Raw genomic sequence first — 18,390 nt, 5'->3', positions numbered from 1 at the left:
GTTCCATAACCGCTGAATCCAACTCGGAGCCCATACTGCTGGAAATCATACCAACCATGCCTCACTACCTACATTAGTACTAGTTGCATGTGTATACATAAACCTGAAAATAAAATGAGGGGTAATTAATGATTTACTACAATGGGAAGCTGTAGTAAATCATGCTCTCTGCGTAATCAGACTGCTGGTTGCTCTAGAGATTTTGTCCACTTGATGACCTGTCTAGTCGGTGGATTGCCTAATCAGAGGGCAGATCCCATTGTTGATGGAGCGTGGCGCTGGCAAATGTCACCCTCCAAGCATGGGGGTCTTGTCTACCACCCCCTTGTTCGGTGGGGTCCCTCCCAGAATTGATTTGTGGGCCCTTTGATTTGGACGGATAGAGCAGTAAGGAGTCGCCACCACTGTAATTTGAATAAAGATGGCCCGGGCAGAATGGCAGTAGACAGGCCCTGAGGGGGGCCCCAACACACTGGGGTTTTTTAAAGGGCAAGGCAGAGCGGGGCTTCCTCTGTATGCTCCAAGCGCCTTCTAGGTGCCAATTTATAAGTCCCAGCCTCCTCCAACTCCTAAATCACACCTGCAGGGAGGGATATGAGGTGACAGGTAGACCCTGCTTTAGGCTGAGGAAAAAAGATTTACCTCAATATCCCTTTTCCCCCTCTCTCTCCTGTCCCCCTTGGAATGGTTTTATGTGTATATGCGTCTCATTACGAATTTTTCTGAAAATCCTCTCTTGTGAGATGTTTTTTTTCCCTCCTTTCCTTCTGCGTAATCTGCTGAGATTGGTCCCTTGTTGTTACCGCATGTCTCCCTCGCTGCGGGAGGCTAATGTGAAATCTCCGCAGAGAGCGGGAGAGACACTTGTTCTCGGATCCGGCTGATCCCAGTGCTGTGGCGAGGAAAGTGGTTTAACCCACTGTGAACGGGGGGTCGGGTGGCGGTGGTGGTGGAGCGGTGTACGTCGCGACGTTGAGGTTTTCCAGATGCTACCTCCGTGAGCTGACATCATTATTGCAGAGAGAGCAGCCCATTTCCACTTGACCTGCTAAAAGAGTTTTGGTGTGAAGCAAGGTCAACATTACAGACCAATTACCCCCCCTCGAGCCACCCCCGCAGCAGCTCCTGTGGCCTCACGTCTGCCAAGGTTGCTCCCCCGGTTCCTGGAGACAATTAGCTGTGTGAATATCCTGCTGTCATTTCCACTGTTTGCCCCCCATCCCCTCCTTCCCCACCCAATTGTAGTTGTATGACCCCTGTAACTTGTTTTGCCTGAGTGTGTGTGTGTGTGTGTGTGTGTGTGTGTGTGTGTGTGTGTGCGTGTGTGTGCGTGTGTGTGCGTGTGTGTGCGTGTGTGTGCGTGTGTGCGTGTGTGTGTGTGTGTGTGTGTGATGATGCTACAGTGTGTTACTGCCACCAAGTGGTGCACCTAGTGACATTCCTGATCTCCTGAGAGCAACCGGTGTACCTTACAGTAAAAGGGCAAGTGTGTTTGTGTGCAGTTTATTGTGCCTGCCGTTTTTCTGCTTTGTGTGTTTATGGATGCACATGCGCCTTGGGTTTATATGTGGTCGTCTTGGTTTCACTTCTCTGAACAAACACATCTGTGTTTACGTTCCAAAAAGCCTCATCAGGTCGGCCTCTGAACGTCTGCACGAGCTCAGTTGCTCCAATGATTCAATGTCATGAAGAGTGGAATCCCACTTTAAGATTAATATGAAATGAGCCAATTTTCTTACATTCAAACTGATTACAATGCAGTATAGTTGTGCCTCGGGCATGTTCACTAGTGCAAGGTCAAAAGGCGTCCTCAGGATATGTTCCACAAATAAGAAGTGCTTGGTACTCATCTGCATCTTGAAGAAGAGAAAATAAATAGCCCCTTAGTTGGTTTGTAATTATCTCTGTCCTCCAGAGCACGATATTTAATGATGGGAGTAGCCCATTGTGATGACTGACAACTCTCACTCACCCCACTCCTTCGTTCTGGATCATTTAAACCAAACCAATAAATACGTCACATGTACGTCATTCATCACACGCAGTAGCACAAGAGGTGTTGCCAAATACTTGATTTTTCTCACCCCAAACACGCTCAAGATAAACGGTCTGAGCTGTCTGATACATACTTAGCAACCACTTAGCATACGTAAATGAGAAGTGGTTCCTCACTACCAATTCGCAACAAACTATTTCTCACGCAAGATCCTGTCTTCTTCCTCCTCTCCGTTTAACCTCGGATTTCCATCCTCGTTGTAAAATCTATTCATGGTGCCAGAGGCAAGCATCACAAATGTGATCTCTGTTATACTCATCTTCACTACTAAACACAGCATGCAGATGGGCTATTTAAGAATTCTGACTGTTGAGTCAGATTCATATTCCCGAACCTGTCCAATGACCAATGTCTTCACATTGACACAAAAATATACCCCAGAGGCTCTTTTTCATTTCATTCGTTCGCTTTTGAGTACATCGCTAACTGGTCCATATCACCTCTTAGCACTCTTTGAACGAACCCGATGTTGCAGATTCACAGTTGAAATTGTGGTTGCAGATATGGTTGAAATTTCTCATAATTTTTTCTCAATTAATCCATGACCTGGTGTAATAATTGTGTTTGATATTTTGGTTTTTCATTATATTTTTTATGTTTTAGGTGATTTTTACGTAGAAATCTGGAATGATTTGGCACCACTGTGCTTCTACTGGTTGTACCCAAAATCTGGATTCTGTCCTTTCCTTCACCCTCTTCCTACTGTATGTTTTCTGGCCCAGCAGGAGTTACTGCAGCTGAATCTGACAGAGGAATCAGACGTCACTGTCAGCTCCGAGTGACAAGAGAGGCGATGTGCGTTGGCTCTTCCCCGAGCAAACTTTCTTAAAGCAGATGCTCGCTTTATATATATATTTTAAAACCCACCCTTTCCCCTATTTTCATCTCATCTATTCCCAACCCCTGACAAGTGTGAAGTCTTTTCATGAGTGCATTGCAGTGTGGGAAGGGTTCCTTCGACCGTGGTTAACTTATGTCTGTTCCGACTCCATCTTAGCACTTTTTTTGAAACTGTCTCTCAAGTTCACCCATCTTTCTGTCTCTCTCCACATCACATAAACTAGATCTGATGAGCACTCTCTGCTCGGCTGTAATGGGTTGTCATTGGTCAGCACTCATCTTCAGGCCCCTAAACTCCTTCGCTTTGTTCTACGAAAATGGTCTGTAACAACGCACCCATTCGGTCGCATTGTTACTGCATGGCATCAATTATGAATGCAGTGTGATGTCTTCAAAGCTCTGTCCTTGGAAAAGAGCTACTGTCCTCGGTACCAGTAGCCAAGGACGTCGGGATTTAGGCAGCTGTCGCAGGATTAGTAGCCAAAGTGGTCGATTTGAGTGTTCAGTGATCTTACTGTCCCTGTCGCATATTTACAACAGAACAGTTTTGAAACATGTTTCCATTAAAGGAATTTTGAAGGGGTCTACACCCAGTAATGATAATGTCATTATCCATCTGCTGGATAAGGCCGAACTAGTGGTTAATGAATAAGAAAATGAAAGTCATATAACATGACCTCAGCCCAACTAGTGCAGGAAGATGAGTCAACTCATGGAAGCATCAGGAGGACACAGCATAGACAGAAACAGATTCCATTCATATTTTGGCCTGATAGGTGAGAAATTGGACTTCCAGAAGGTTGCTGGTTCAAATCCCAAACCACCAAGGTACCACTGAGGTCTCCTTGATAAAGGGACTGTCCACACACACTGCTCTCCGGGTGCCTTTCATGGCTGCCCACTGCTCACCAAGGTGATGGGTAAAGTGAAAGTGAAGTGATTGTCATTGTGATACACTGTCCTCTGCTTTTAACCATCACCCTCAGTGAGCAGTGGGCAGCCGTGACAGGCGCGGACCGGGATTCGAACCGGCAACCTTTCTTAACCGCCAGGCCACCACTGCCCCTAATGCAGAGGACACATTACAATCACTTTAGTTTTCATTTTAATATCCCAGCCATGGAGTTTTGGAGTTGTCTTCAATATTCCTCTTAATATCCCTCATAGCCTCTATGCTATGTGGGCTTTTCATACTATATTGTCTGAATAAATAAGTCATTTCATGTTGCTTTTTTACTGGCTAGTCATTAGGGGTATGTTGTACTGTCCAAGAATAGCAGGGTCACCACGCCCGTTGTGTGTGATTATCATTGTTCTTCTTGTATGGGCCCAAAATGAGGGAGTAACAGAGAATGGAGAATATGCAACAATTTCATGGGCTTGTGGACACCAGAAAGCATTCATATTTACCTAATCACAGGTGACAGGATACGAGTTCTGCCATACAGTAAAGTACTATAATCAAATGCGGCAGTAGTCTTAAGTCTCAATACAAAACCACAAAGTTCAAAGGCCTAAATGCATCCCTAAGCAATACTTGTAACTGCCGGATGAACATTCAGCACAGTTAAATGCAGCCTGGGCATCTGGAAATGTCAGACAGGTCCACACACACAGACACACATAATGTTATATTTTAATGTCAAGTTAAAAGGAGGGAAGATAGACTCTCCTTGCAACCAGTAGATGAACACACACACACACACACACACACACACACCTTGCTCTGGCATTTGTGAAAGCGTGTGATAACGTCCCAAAACTTTTCCAAGGGCAGCGAGAGAGTTCTCAGACATCAGAGGGGTGTAGCGTTCGACCGCAGATGATTCATTACACATGGTGTGTCTGCCTCCTATTAAAAAAAAAAAAAACTAGAAAAAACTCTCTGCCTGCAACCTGCCCTCCTCCCTCCCGCCATCTCTCAACCTCTCCTCCACCTCTTTCTCTCACTCTCTATCTCTCCCTCAGCAGACCGCACTTTATCAGGCGTCTACACCCTGTAAGCCAGGTTCGCCCCGGAGTGCTAATGGTACCACAACACATCAGTCATGCACTTTAGACTCCAGATGCACTCGGTCGCATTTAAAACCTTGCAGGTTCCCAACCCCTCGCCCACCACCACTTCACATAATTTCCATTTTTAATTTTTTTCGTACTCACACATCTACGAATACAATTAAAACCACTTCTCACACCACCTCTGACTATATAATGATTTGTGATTTAATTAAAGAAACTCCTCCTTTCTCAGGTTATCATGTAGGGGAGGGGGGGAGGTGGCGGGGGTGTCATCTTCCTTATGGGCTCCTTTCATGTTGCGAATGTCACAGTTGAAGGAGCAAAAAAAAAAAAGATAAAGGGAGGGGGACTTAATTTAAAGTGATAATAAGCCATGAATTTTCCAGAGAGTGAGCTCACTGGTATAAAGTGTGTTTTGTGCATGTGTGTGTATGTCCCCAGCGAGCAGTTGAACCCTACCTAGAGCTGATCCATCACTGACACAAGGTCACCGACATCCATATGGATCCCGTCTCCCTGCTTCTGAACGGCATTTGTGTTAGGGCCCACAGGGACGTCTGCCTCCATTAGAGCACATTGTTGTACCCACATCAGTTCTGGCTAAAATGACCAGCATGGGGCCGTTTCTTAATCTTTATGGCAAACGTACCCCATGCTGTGTAAACCGGCTACTGGGATTCATGTGGGGCAGTGGTGGCCTAACGGGTAAGGAAGCAGACCCGTAATCAGAAGGTAGCCACTGAGGTCCTATTGATCAAGGTACCATCCCCACACACCGCTCCCCGAGCACCTGTCATGGCGGCCCAATGATGGGTCAAATGCAGAGGACACTCACTTCACTTTCATGTAGATGTGGATATTTTGATTGTGTATACAGGGTGTGTTGGGCAGTGTGTCTACAGCAGACATCATGTTTGGAATGCCCACTGATGGTGCCATTAACAACAGCTATTACAAACAAATAAAACAAAGAGTATGGGGCAGGAAGGAAGGAAACAGGACCTGGCACTCAGTGTTGCCAGACTGAGCAGATTTGAATTTGATATTCCGGGGAAAACTGGCTTCCGATTATTATTCATAATTTTTAGTAATCATGGCTGTTAAGTTTGGTAGTTGTATGTGTGCATTTTGTTTTGCTGCATTTGGACAATTGTTGGCATAAAAAAGGCATAATCATGTATCTGGCAACATTGCTAATGCCATTTACTTATGTGACACATTAACAGTTCAAAAGATGTAGAATAAGGAAGTTTGTATAGTCATTACAATGGACTTCTACAATGTTAACTTAGTTTATATTTCAACGTTTAGATCGTTAAAGTTCAAGGTGACACATATTGTTATACTCCAACAAAATGGGCTGGGTGGGTTAGCTCAGAAGGCCATTTGTCACATGACATTCTGCTGTGTCAATAGAAATTAATAGAAGATAACAAGAAAGCACTGGCTAGTAGTATTGTAGTATTCCCCTGCTCTTTATTAAAAAATTAAACCATCTTTATATGAAACTGAAAATTATACATAAAACATGTAAACAAATGGCCATAAAATAGCCAAGAATGGTGAACAGCTTTGCTGTTAGTCTGTTTTGCTGTTTTAACAGAAAAGAGAATATGGGCGGATTTCACGCCTTATTGTTCGAGGGTGTTGTTCTGTTCTGTGGTCACCGGTAGCTGGTGGAGATCTTGTCACCTCTTCTTATTTTGTTACGCCTGTTTTTTTTGGGGGGGTTTGGGGGGGGGTTATTATGGATTTCCTGGTAAAGGTGTTTTTTAAACCCCTAATCTCAGCAAGCAGCAAACCCTTCCAAATCTTCAGAGGTCCTGCATTGCAGATGTTCCGATAAGTTTGCTTCCAGATGGCGATGCAATTTTGCAGCCAGGAGTCGCTCCTTTGTTATGAATTTAAAGTTGCAAATTTTGACTTGCAAATAGCGAAGCCGACCATGCAGGGCTTTTAAATAAGCCAGATCAGAAAGTGAGCGAATCTTGAATGCCGCTCATTAGAATTCAGAACAATTTGCAAAACACGTTGCTACTTTCAACACTAATAGCGTATGCGGAAATCAAAGCATGTGTATCTTGAAAGTGAAGAGGGGGTGGGAGGAGAAGAATAAAGGCAAGAAGACGATTTGCTGCATAATTTGCGATGTTGACTCGGGTAATGAAGAACACACAAATCCAGAAGATTGCTCAGGCTATTGTTCCAATAATCTCAGCTACGTTTCAACACAGCCTCCTTAATTGTTGTTATTAGCAGTGAGAGGTGTACCCTGGCAAGCCGAGCCTCTGTGGTTATCTGCGCCGGGTAGAGCAGTCTGCAATTACCCCGCTTGACAAGCGAGGGGGCTCAACGTGTTCTGTGTGTGTGTGAGTGTGAGGTCGTGGATCGGAGTCGGGGGGCGTGCACTGCCTTCTTAGACAGGTGGTGAGAGAGGAGTTCTTGGTGTAGGAGCAGGTGTCCCACAACCCCCTTGCCCCCTTCGGAGACATATGGTGTGGGGTGATGAGGGAAGGGCTGGGATGGGGCAAAGCCACGGGGAACGCTGATCCTGCCCCGGTTCATCTGTTCCACCCTGGGCCTGGGGGACGCGGCGCTCTGCAGGGGTAGAGCGGTGAAGTAGGGCAGGAGACAGCTGAGGTTTGAACTTGGTAGCAAAAGGACATATGTGCTGCGCGTCAATCTGACACAAATTTACACATCCCCAAGGTCTGATCATGTTTCTTTGCCCTCATTTGTGAAAACGGGCTGTCGCTGTGAGGTGCAGATAAAAAAGCAAACAAATATTAATTCAGCAAATGAATATCACATCCATTTTGATATTGTTCAGAACTAATCTGTTGGTGAAACTATTAACAAGGCCGTAGTCGTTGTCCAGTCCAGTGGTGGCCTAGCACCGTAATCAGAAGGTTGCTGGTTCGAATCCCGATCCACCGAGGTGCCACTGAGGTGCCACTGAGCAAAGCACTTTCCCCAAACCCTGTTCCCCCGGGCGCCTGTCATGGCTGCCCACTGTTCACCAAGGGTGATGGTTAAAAGCAGAGGACACTTTTCTTTGTGTCACCGTGTGCTTTTCTGCAGTGTTTCACAATGTCAATCACTTCACTTTCACTTTCCTTACCTCAGGTTATTGAATAAACTCTTATTGGAGGGATGGACATGAAGTTTTGATGATATTGACGAAGACGCCGTCACCCATACGTATTCGGTTAGGTTGAGGTCTGGTGACTAAAGGATCCTATAATAGTCCTATTGTCCTATAACAGAAGCATCACTTGGGGTGAACCAGAAAGGTCTGCTTGATAGTTCTGTATCTTGGAGTGGAGGAACTAACTACCAACCCACTCATTTGGGTTGGTTATTATTACCAATTAAAACCCTTCTCCAATCGTTGGTATAACGCATACAGTGTTGCCAGATATGTGACTGTTTCAGCTTCCAAATGCAGTCTCCTCCCTTCCTCCTGCATTCCTTTTTTTGCTCATGATATTTCTGTGATATTCTGTGAATATCACCCTGTCTGTGATTTTCGGTGTTACCAGTCGACATGAAGACCAAACATAATTTCTCTGATAGTCATCTCATGACCATGTCCACTACCAAACCAAATATGCTAAATATGATAGGTTATCAGTGTTTTTATTCAAGAAATTTGAATGGCGGACTAGGGACTCTGACTAAAGGTCATCATATGACTTACATAATTTTCATACTAATCAGTCATTCATTTATGCTTGTGCCCTGTGGATGGTGGTATCTTAATCCTGGAAGATAGGATTGTTTCATCCTAGGCTTAAGGGTGATTTCTCAAAGTAAATTTGTAATGATATACCAAAAAACCCAAACAATTGCATCCAATTTCCCCTCAAATGAGTATGTCCTGCTCCTACGAATTACGGTAGGATCATCTTGTTGGTAAAAAAAAACTGCAGTAGTGTGTCATCTAAGCTATTTCTCCAGTCTGAGGCTGCAGGTAGGTGGTGTTAGTGGTGGTGGCAGCGGGTGGGGTGCGAATAAAGCATAGCGAGAGGAGGAGCCGGCGGGGCGGTGCGAAACAAAGCCAGGCACAGGGAGCTCCTGCGCCTTCCCTCGCCTCTGAGCAGCTGCCACTTCTGAGCCTGAAGAAAATGAAGGCAGATGAATCAATTTGGCCTGTGGCCCTAAAGTGCACTCCTGCGCAGGGGATAATGAGCCAATAGATTGAGCCGGCGCGGCACGGCGCAGAGGTGCCTCGTTGCCGGGGCCCACCGCTCGGCCCACGTCCCCCCCGCCGCGGCGGCCGCGTCTCGCTGGGTTAATGGGGGTGAGGGTCCTTTTGCCCGGGACACTTTTCAGAACAAATTAGAGGAAGGATCTATAGCCTTATGGCCCTCCTCAGCTCCGCCCCAGTGGCCCACTCACCCCCTACCCCCTTCCGCCGCCCGCCCCACAGCATGAGCAACAGTGCGGAGCAGTCAAGACAGCCGGCCGGGCAACGGGCACTGGGTAATGAGGACTGACACACAATGATTATGAGCCACAACCTCCGAGAGCACACCTGACAGGTGAAGACAGCCGGGAATGGCGGGTGGGAAGTGAGAAGGAAGGGAGAGGAAGTCAGGGGCGGGAGGAGGCCAGGAGCCGGGGCGAAAAGCCGCCCTCTAATCGGAACGGGAGTTACAGAAGCTCCGAGCGGCGCGTCCCCCGACGCCAAGTCGAGCAAGGTGAGGGGGGGATCAAAAGAGCAGAACAACAAAGCATCCCTCTGACAAAGCAGCCAGCGGCTCCCCACGGGCCCGCAGTGGATTGATCGACATGGGGGGGGTGGATTTAGACCAGCGTGAACGCGTTCGGGCTGCTCTCCGCACGAAGGGCTGCCCTTTTCTCTGTATTTACTCCCTTACCCTTCGCTGATTGTGGTTGTGAGGGGCTTATAAACCCCTCTGCTGCCGTAAATGAGCGGGCCCTAGTCAGCACTCAACTTAGGGGAAATTAAGAAGCTAGAGGGCCCTTTGAAGATAATTAAAGAGCACAGAGGAGCCTCGGGAGAGCGTCGACGGACACGTTCAATACCAAGACTAATGGAGCTTATTTCCCGTGCATTATTCATGTAGAACACAGACATTACTTCTTGTATTTATATTTCGGATGCTTTTTTAATTGACCGCCGCTCCCGGTGCTCGGATTCAACCTGTTTAACCTTGTCCCACACTGCGCCTTGCTCCGCCACAAACAGATTAATCCACTGCACAAAGGGGCCTAACCCAGGCCTTGGAGGACAAAGCTTGCAACGCGCCCACAGTGCATTCCAAAGATTTCCCATGATCCTCCAGTATATGAGAGAACAGTGTTGACCTTGATCTTTGTCGCCTCTGTGCAAATAAAGCGATGGAGGGAGGGGAACGGTGAAAAAGAAAATACCCAAACTACTTGAGCCTGTCTGTGGCAGATGGTGTTTTGCTTTTCTTCCTGGCTATCAGTGGGAAAAGGCCAACAGAGATGTCGATCAAAGCTGTCTCAATCGTAAGCTCAAAACGTGTCTTCACGGACCTGGTCGCTTTCTGAGATTTGAGGCTTTTGACCAGGGGTCACGGACCCTGCTCCTGGGGGGGGGTGTTGTTTGAGTTGTGTTGCATCACACTGAACACATCGTTTTATTTTTTTATTTTACTGGTCCACATGTCAGAACGCTGAAATCTACCCAGAAATGGAGGTTCAGGGCCGCACACTACAATATAATAAAGGATCATTTATTTTCAATGTTTAAGAGAGATACAGATTTTCTGTTCATGTTTGAAACTTTTCTGCTAAATTAGCCTTATTTCTCTTTTTTTCAATTTCAGAATTATTTTTAAAATAATGTATTTACCACCATCACTTGCATTTTTAGACTTTGAGTCTTTTTTCTGGTGTCATTTGGGCCAGAGTTGCAGTATTGATGGCCGTTTCTGTCACATCGACCTTCACCAGGCATCAAGCCGGTCAGTCCTAGGGTCCAGTGCGTGAATCTTCCTCCACATTTTCGTCACCGAGACCTGTAATGGCAGTGCCTCTGCTGGCGTGACCGGGACCGATGAGCCTGTCAGGCCTTTTTGCCGTGGAGGGTAAACGCTCCTGATTAGAACCACCTGCAGCTACCCCTGCTCCGTCCACCCGCGTGCTGCCCCTGTAGCCACGTCTTGGCAACTGTCACCGCTGACCTTATCAGGGGAGGTAATTCATCCACCCAATCAGCAGGCCCTGTCCAGCACCGGCTGGGGTAATTAAAAGGGAATTGTGTCAGTTTGGCTTGTTACATGGGCAGCAGAAGGGCGGGCAAACACCCCTGCCTTTGGCGGCCAGGTGGCAGTGTGCAGGGTCCTGTCAGATTAGCTGATGACCCTTTTAATTCTACCTAGCCAGGGGCCATAATTGATATTTACCGGGAAAGGTTAATTGTAGCAGTGATCTGCTTAAATTGCAGGGGAGATCTGGAGACCGCGTGTGCCGCAGCTGGGTGCGCCACCAGGGACGCCCTTGCAAGCTGCTAGTCAAATGGATTACACCCTCCAGCCATTGCTGCGGTACTCCGAGGGGGGGGGCGCATGTAATGTGCGGATAGGACGCGGCGCACCTGCAACAGGGTTACGTCAGCCAGCAAACCCCCCCCCCCCCCCCCCCCCCCCCTCTCTCTCTCTCTCTCTCTCTCTTTTTTTGTGGTCTCCCTCTCCCTTTTCCGGTCTCTCAGGCTGGGAAATGTGGATCGCCCTGGTGCAGTTCCGCCGATTAACCCGAACTCTTGTGTGCGTGAAGTCATTAAATAAGAGAGTGGGTAGAAAAACAAAGCAACTGCCGTCGCACAAACGCGCACATGCACACGCGCGGGTATTAAAAATGAACCGTGGCGCCGTGGTTGTTTTAGTAGTTGGATTGTATTATTTTAGGCCAGGTGGTGCACCTGGTTATTTCCAGGTGAACAGTTTGGTTAAGGGAAAAGCTCCTTTGCATGAATTCAAATCCGAAACAGACACGAATGACCTTTTCCCCCCGTCTTTCATATTCAAAACGGAAAGCCTCGCGGTGGACTCATGAAAGCCGAGCCCAGAGATGGGATCAAGGCATCGATGAATGCAGCAATGGCTACTTAACTCTGAACTGCTGTGTGTTGTCTTCCGTGCAGTTTAAGGGGTTGCCGGGGCGACCAGTGAAGAACCTGGAGGAAGAGGCCACGCAAGAGCTTGGCAGACCCCACAGGAGTAACTCGAAAGGCCACATTAGTGAGGTAAGAATCACCCCCCCGCCTTTCCACACCTGCTGTAGATGGCCGCAGGAAGCCAGCCGTGGGAGCTAATGGGGTCCAGAAGGGTGACCCGGACGGGGCGGCCACATCTCCACTCACACCTTGTAAACGCACTGTATGGGCATTAAAAGCCGTGGCCATGGCAAATTTAGAAGTGAACGGAGCCCAAGCTTTCATTATCGCAGCGGTGGGCTGGGCCGTTGGTTTTAATGGCGGTACTGTGGGAGCCTGGCTTATGACCCACTGTGCTGGGCTTTTAAGACCTTTCCAATAAGCATCGCACACACGTCTGCCGGCTGATAAGCGAGCTGCCTGGACAGGGGCAGGAACGCAGCGGGCCGGCGGCAGGGATGAAATAACGCGTTCGAGATAGGAGCAGCGTAATGAGAATTTATGCAGAATCCCAGCGCGGCTTAGTTTAAATGAATGTAGAATATGCTTTCTAACTAATGCCTGTCAACCAGGCCTCTCAAGTCACACCAAATTCAATCAGACTGTTCAGTCAGCTCCAGAGAGAGGGAAGGCTCTGGCCCCGTGCTGGAGCGAATCGAAAAAAGAGGAATGGAATGGAATGGAAAGGGAAGGATGAACATATTAAATGCATTGTTTAAATCTATTCAGAATTCTGAGGCAAATTAGAGAAGGGTACGAGGAGACCCCCCCCACACGCACACACACAACACCCCACGTTCCTGCCTGCCTTTCTTCTTCTTCCTTCCTCTCTTTTGTCTTCACTGGCATTCCTTATGAAATTGTGCGAAAGGCTGCGTTTTCTTTTTTTTTTCCAGTTGAAAAAGGCGGACTGGCTGATAAAAGGGAGATGCTGGTTGACAGCTCTGACAGCAAAATGCGACAGTGAAAGGGGGTTAGGGGGGAAAGCTGTTGAAAATTGCATGCCATAATTGCTGACGGTGTTAGATATGGCATGTATCTCTAATCTTCTGCCAAATAAATGGCGCAAAAGAGGCGGACCGGCATGCCGGAGCAATAAGTATCCATCCATCGCTTTAAACTCCAGATTGTCGTTCTGCCTGCGTCCTATAGAAATAAATAATGCCAAAAAAGACACGAATCGCTAACAACGCCTGTGCAGATATCCACTTCAAAGCCTCTCAGGCTTACGCTGTCTAACTAATGATATTTCGCAGCAGAGACTAAACCAGCTTTTTTTCGCAATCTCCCAAAAGAACCCAAGAACAAAAAGGATCCGTGTTTCTTCTCTCTCGGGCCAAAGTAGACAGTCATGCATCGATTTTGGAGGCGCCTGAAATGTGGACCCGTGTTTTGCGGCCCGCCACCGCTGCTGTGAGTCTTTATCTGTTTACTTAGGGTAGGTAATTCTGCCCTCCTTCAGACGAGCTGCACCGCCGTGCGGCGCGGGGATTAGGGAAATGTGGGGGGATTTTCTCTGCATCTGTGTTCCAAGGAGAAGAGATGGCGAAGGGGAGCGGGGCAATGGTGGAGGGGAGGGGGGATGATTCAGATGGGGTCTCTGCCACCCACTTACCGAACGACCCGCCCACACTAACGCCCCGGTCCCACGGGGCCGCGTTGAAACCAAGATCCCACTGGATCCAGGGCCCTCTGTTTTGGCTCAACACTTCACGCTCAACTGAGCCCTGATTGGCCCCTTTCAGCTACCACACCACAAAAACCAATAGTCTGGGCCCTTAGGAAAACAGACAGGCTCCACCCCACTTGTCACTGTGGCTTTTGAGCGGTCGGGGGAAGGGAAACTGGAGGAAGGGGGGGGCGTGGAAATGGGAGAGGATTAGGGGGCGGATTTATCGACAGCACTGTTCTCTGGGGCTGTTTAGTTAACCCTGAAACGCCGCCAGTGTGGTGGTTACCCCCCATGCCTTCGCAGCTAACCCGGCCCACCACTCCCACAGCCCGCCCCCACCTCCCACCCCACCCTCTCTGGGCCGGCTTCTTAAATCCCTTTGAAGTCCTAAGCGCAGCAGAAATCCATTGAGAGCCATGTATAATGGCTTTTAAGAGCGAGTGTTTAGATGTATCCCAACCCCGTGGCTTATGAACCGCTGCCATTTTAATGGATTTTTTTTCCTGCCCTCTCTTCAGTTCTGCTGCACTAAATCGAATGCATTGTCCCTCATTATCATTTAAATAAGCTTCGCTTTCTCCTCCGAATGCCCCAAACTTGAATGAACTCTGCATTGTAAAGGCTAATTCCAAATAGTCTTGGCCTCACAAATGAGACACACACACACACACTCATTCACTTTTGCCCTTTTGGTGCCCACCAATCGTGGGCCCCCCAAATCCCCTCTCTGTCCATACTGGAGGGATTTACACACCTCGAATAGTCTCTCAATTCCCACAGAGATGCCTTTCCGGTTTGCGGTGGGACACCTCCCTAATTATCACAGTGGGGACCGCCCATGAATCAGGGAGAACTGGGCACTGATGAGGGCCAAAGCACCACGCAGGTGTTGGAGGTGAAGGGAGGAGGGGGGTCGTCGGGATTGAATTGGAGGCAAGGTCGAAATTGGTCTAGCAGAAAAGTCTCCTCCTGAGACTATGGTAGAAATTGGCAATCGAGAAAAAAGGGGGGGTGGGAGGGGAAAAGTGTGGAGGGCCAGGGTGGGGTGAAAAGTAACGTTCGAGCGGTATTCTGACTGCCTTGAGTGACAAAGTCAACCAAACCTCACCTCACACACACACACACACACACACCGTTCAGCCAGTGGAACATAACTGAAAGGACCTCAGTTCCTGGGTCTCATTTATCAAGGGCTTCTGGCCCACAGTGCAGGTTGCCAGGTCTTGCATGCCAACAACAGGGTGCCTTGTAACCGCAGCGAAACGGAAAGCAGCAACTGCACAACACACCCATGGCAATGTGAATTATTCATTCTGCGATCGTGATGAATGATGGTTATTCCAAAACCGAAACCACCATGAGTGCATGGGAACGACTTGACAACTGCCTGCTTCAGACTGTTCCAAGTATCCTTAGATGTTACTCAGCTTGTGAAATGAATCTTGCATTATTCACATGATCTTAGAGCCGAAATGTTAAGGTGATGAAATGACTTGGCAAATTAAGAGGAAGACAGAGTGTCTTGTAAGACTTCAGAGGCGGCCCTAATGTTCCACGAATTCAGAGTAAGCAAGCAAAGAGTGAACGCAGTCACAGAAGGCACTCAGTGCCCTTGCCAGTGTAACAAAACACCACCATTCCCATCATGTCAGCATGCCATGGGCCTCACATAAATAAAAGCTTGCCGCAGGATTTCCGCTGGTGCCTTTCGACGGTAGGCAGTCAAGAGAAAAATGTGAACGAACAATCGTACAGTCCTGATTTTTGTCAAATTTTGTGCAAAAAGCTGCACATTGTGACCTTAGCTGTATCACTTATCTACACTGAAGCCTGTAGGAATGTTGAATGCTGTGTTGCAGCACATCAGCGGCCATTTGGTGGTATTTACAAAAGGTCAAAGGTGATATTATGGTAAATTTGAGATATGAGGAACAGTGTGACATTTGCTTTTGTCTTCTTTTTTTTTGTTGTCCTATTTGAATGGTCACAGGGGACACCTGCAGGTGACAGACGCAGATAACTCTATTGTCTAGATTCTTCATATATACTTCATCAGATATGACCTACAGCAAACGTCACATTGCATAGTCTGACGGAGAACATGGTCCAGACCGGGCGTGTGAGATTTATATCATTTCCTGAAATGGTTGCAGTCTTCAGATGTTTTCTGAGCATGCAAGCCAGCTTTTAATTAAACTTTGTAATTAATGTCACCCGAGTTACCACGTCCAGGCTAAATGATCTTTATGATCTGTTTGTAGGAAGCATTGATTGGATTTTTCTGAAGCTAAGCAATCACGACTCAATATACTGAAGCTATACTGAATTAACACAAATGAACAGAAGAGCATAAATATTTGAACAATATGGCTCATAGTGTACAGTTCCTAGAGGCTTTATATGGAGGCATCAGGTGTATTAGTGCATCTAAAAAAATTTTTTTTAATTTACCATAAAAAAGTGAACCCTTCAATCCTACTAAATACTTTTCTGCGATTGTGAATAGTTTTAATAGATCATTTTCAAATAATTTCACATACAAGATAGATAAATTGTTTCATATAATGAATGAAGCATACATGAAGTGTTACCTTTTCAAATTACTTAACAAAATTAAGGACTGTTCTCACAATATATTGTATCTCACTTGTATTGTATTGCATCGTAACAAACAGGGCAGTGGTGGCCTAGCGGTTAAGGGAGTGACCCCGTAATCAGAAGGTTGCCGGTTTGAATCCCGTTCCGCCAAGGTGCCACTGAGGTGCCACTGAGCAAAGCGCCGTCCCCACACACTGCTCCCCGGGCGCCTGTCATGACTGCCCACTGCTCACCAAGGATGATGGTTAAAAGCAGAGGATACATTTTGTTGTGTCACTGTGTGGTGTTCTGCAGTGTTTCACAATGACAATCACCTAAAGTTTTACTTTCACACAAGGAACTTTACATTCTCTACATTTTTGTCAAACAGTGCAATACAAAATAAAATGTTAAAAATGTATTATCTCATATTTTGACTGAGATCTAATTAATATTGTATTAACAGATACAATATACAGGGAGTGCAGAATTATTAGGCAAGTTGTATTTTTGAGGAATAATTTTATTATTGAACAACAACCATGTTCTCAATGAACCCAAAAAACGCATTAATATCAAAGCTGAATGTTTTTGGAAGTAGTTTTTAGTTTGTTTTTATTTTTAGCTATTTTAGGGGGATATCTGTGTGTGCAGGTGACTATTACTGTGCATAATTATTAGGCAACTTAACAAAAAACAAATATATACCCATTTCAATTATTTATTTTTACCAGTGAAACCAATATAACATCTCCACATTCACAAATATACATTTCTGACATGCAAAAACAAATCAGCGACCAATATAGCCACCTTTCTTTGCAAGGATTTTGTCAGTGTTTTGATCTGTTCGCCATCAACATTGCGTGCAGCAGCAACCACAGCCTCCCAGACACTGTTCAGAGAGGTGTACTGTTTTCCCTCCTTGTAAATCTCACATTTGATGATGGACCACAGGTTCTCAATGGGGTTCAGATCAGGTGAACAAGGAGGCCATGTCATTAGTTTTTCTTCTTTTATACCCTTTCTTGCCAGCCACGCTGTGGAGTACTTGGACACGTGTGATGGAGCATTGTCCTGCATGAAAATCATGTTTTTCTTGAAGGATGCAGACTTCTTCCTGTACCACTGCTTGAAGAAGGTGTCTTCCAGAAACTGGCAGTAGGACTGGGAGTTGAGCTTGACTCCATCCTCAACCCAAAAAGGCCCCACAAGCTCATCTTTGATGATACCAGCCCAAATCACTACTCCAACTCCATCTTGCTGGTGTCTGAGTCGGACTGGAGCTCTCTGCCCTTTACCAATCCAGCCACGGGTCCATCCATCTGGCCCATCAAGACTCACTCTCATTTCATCAGTCCATAAAACCTTAGAAAAATCAGTCTTGAGATATTTCTTGGCCCAGTCTTGACATTTCAGCTTGTGTGTCTTGTTCAGTGGTGGTCGTCTTTCAGCCTTTCTTACCTTGGCCATGTCTCTGAGCACCTTGTGCTTTTGGGCACTCCAGTGATATTGCAGCTCTGGAATATGGCCAAACTGGTGGCAAGTGGCATCTTGGCAGCTGCACACTTGACTTTTCTCAGTTCATGGGCAGTTATTTTGCTCCTTGGTTTTTCCACACGCTTCTTGCGACCCTGTTGACTATTTTGAATGAAACGCTTGATTGTTCGATGATCACGCTTCAGAATCTTTGCAATTTTAAGAGTGATATCTCTGCAAGATATCTCACTATTTTTTACTTTTCTGAGCCTGTCAAGTCCTTCTTTTGACCCATTTTTCCAAAGGAAAGGAAGTTGCCTAATAATTATGCACACCTGATATAGGGTGTTGATGTCATTAGACCACACCCCTTCTCATTACAGAGATGCACATCACCTAATATGCTTAATTGGTATAGGCTTTCGAGCCTATACAGCTTGTAAGACAACATGCATGAAGAGGATGATGTGGACAAAATACTTATTTACCTAATAATTCTGCACTCCCTGTAGATAACAGTGCTTACAGGTAGGACTACTACATACTAAGTACTACCAAGAACTGCACATACAGTAAAATCAGCACACTGTGCTTGAA

At 46.6% G+C, this 18,390-nt stretch overlaps 1 protein-coding gene across 8 annotated transcripts in view; it reads left to right on the top strand.

The window, feature by feature from the left end:
* Window positions 1-18,390, top strand: part of fbrsl1 (fibrosin-like 1) — a 239,931-nt gene that overhangs the window by 79,849 nt on the left and 141,692 nt on the right. For all 8 annotated transcript variants that reach the window (XM_028995353.1, XM_028995358.1, XM_028995352.1 and 5 more), the window contains exon 3: window positions 12,054-12,155. In XM_028995353.1, the coding sequence (XP_028851186.1) occupies window positions 12,054-12,155 (102 nt within the window). The remainder of the gene's footprint in view (window positions 1-12,053; window positions 12,156-18,390) is intronic.

This window comes from Denticeps clupeoides, chromosome 11 (assembly GCF_900700375.1).
Source record: "Denticeps clupeoides chromosome 11, fDenClu1.1, whole genome shotgun sequence".
NCBI classification, from domain to species: domain Eukaryota; kingdom Metazoa; phylum Chordata; class Actinopteri; order Clupeiformes; family Denticipitidae; genus Denticeps; species Denticeps clupeoides.
Note: the sequence above shows the minus strand (reverse complement) of the source record. Positions and strands in the feature narration are given on the sequence as shown.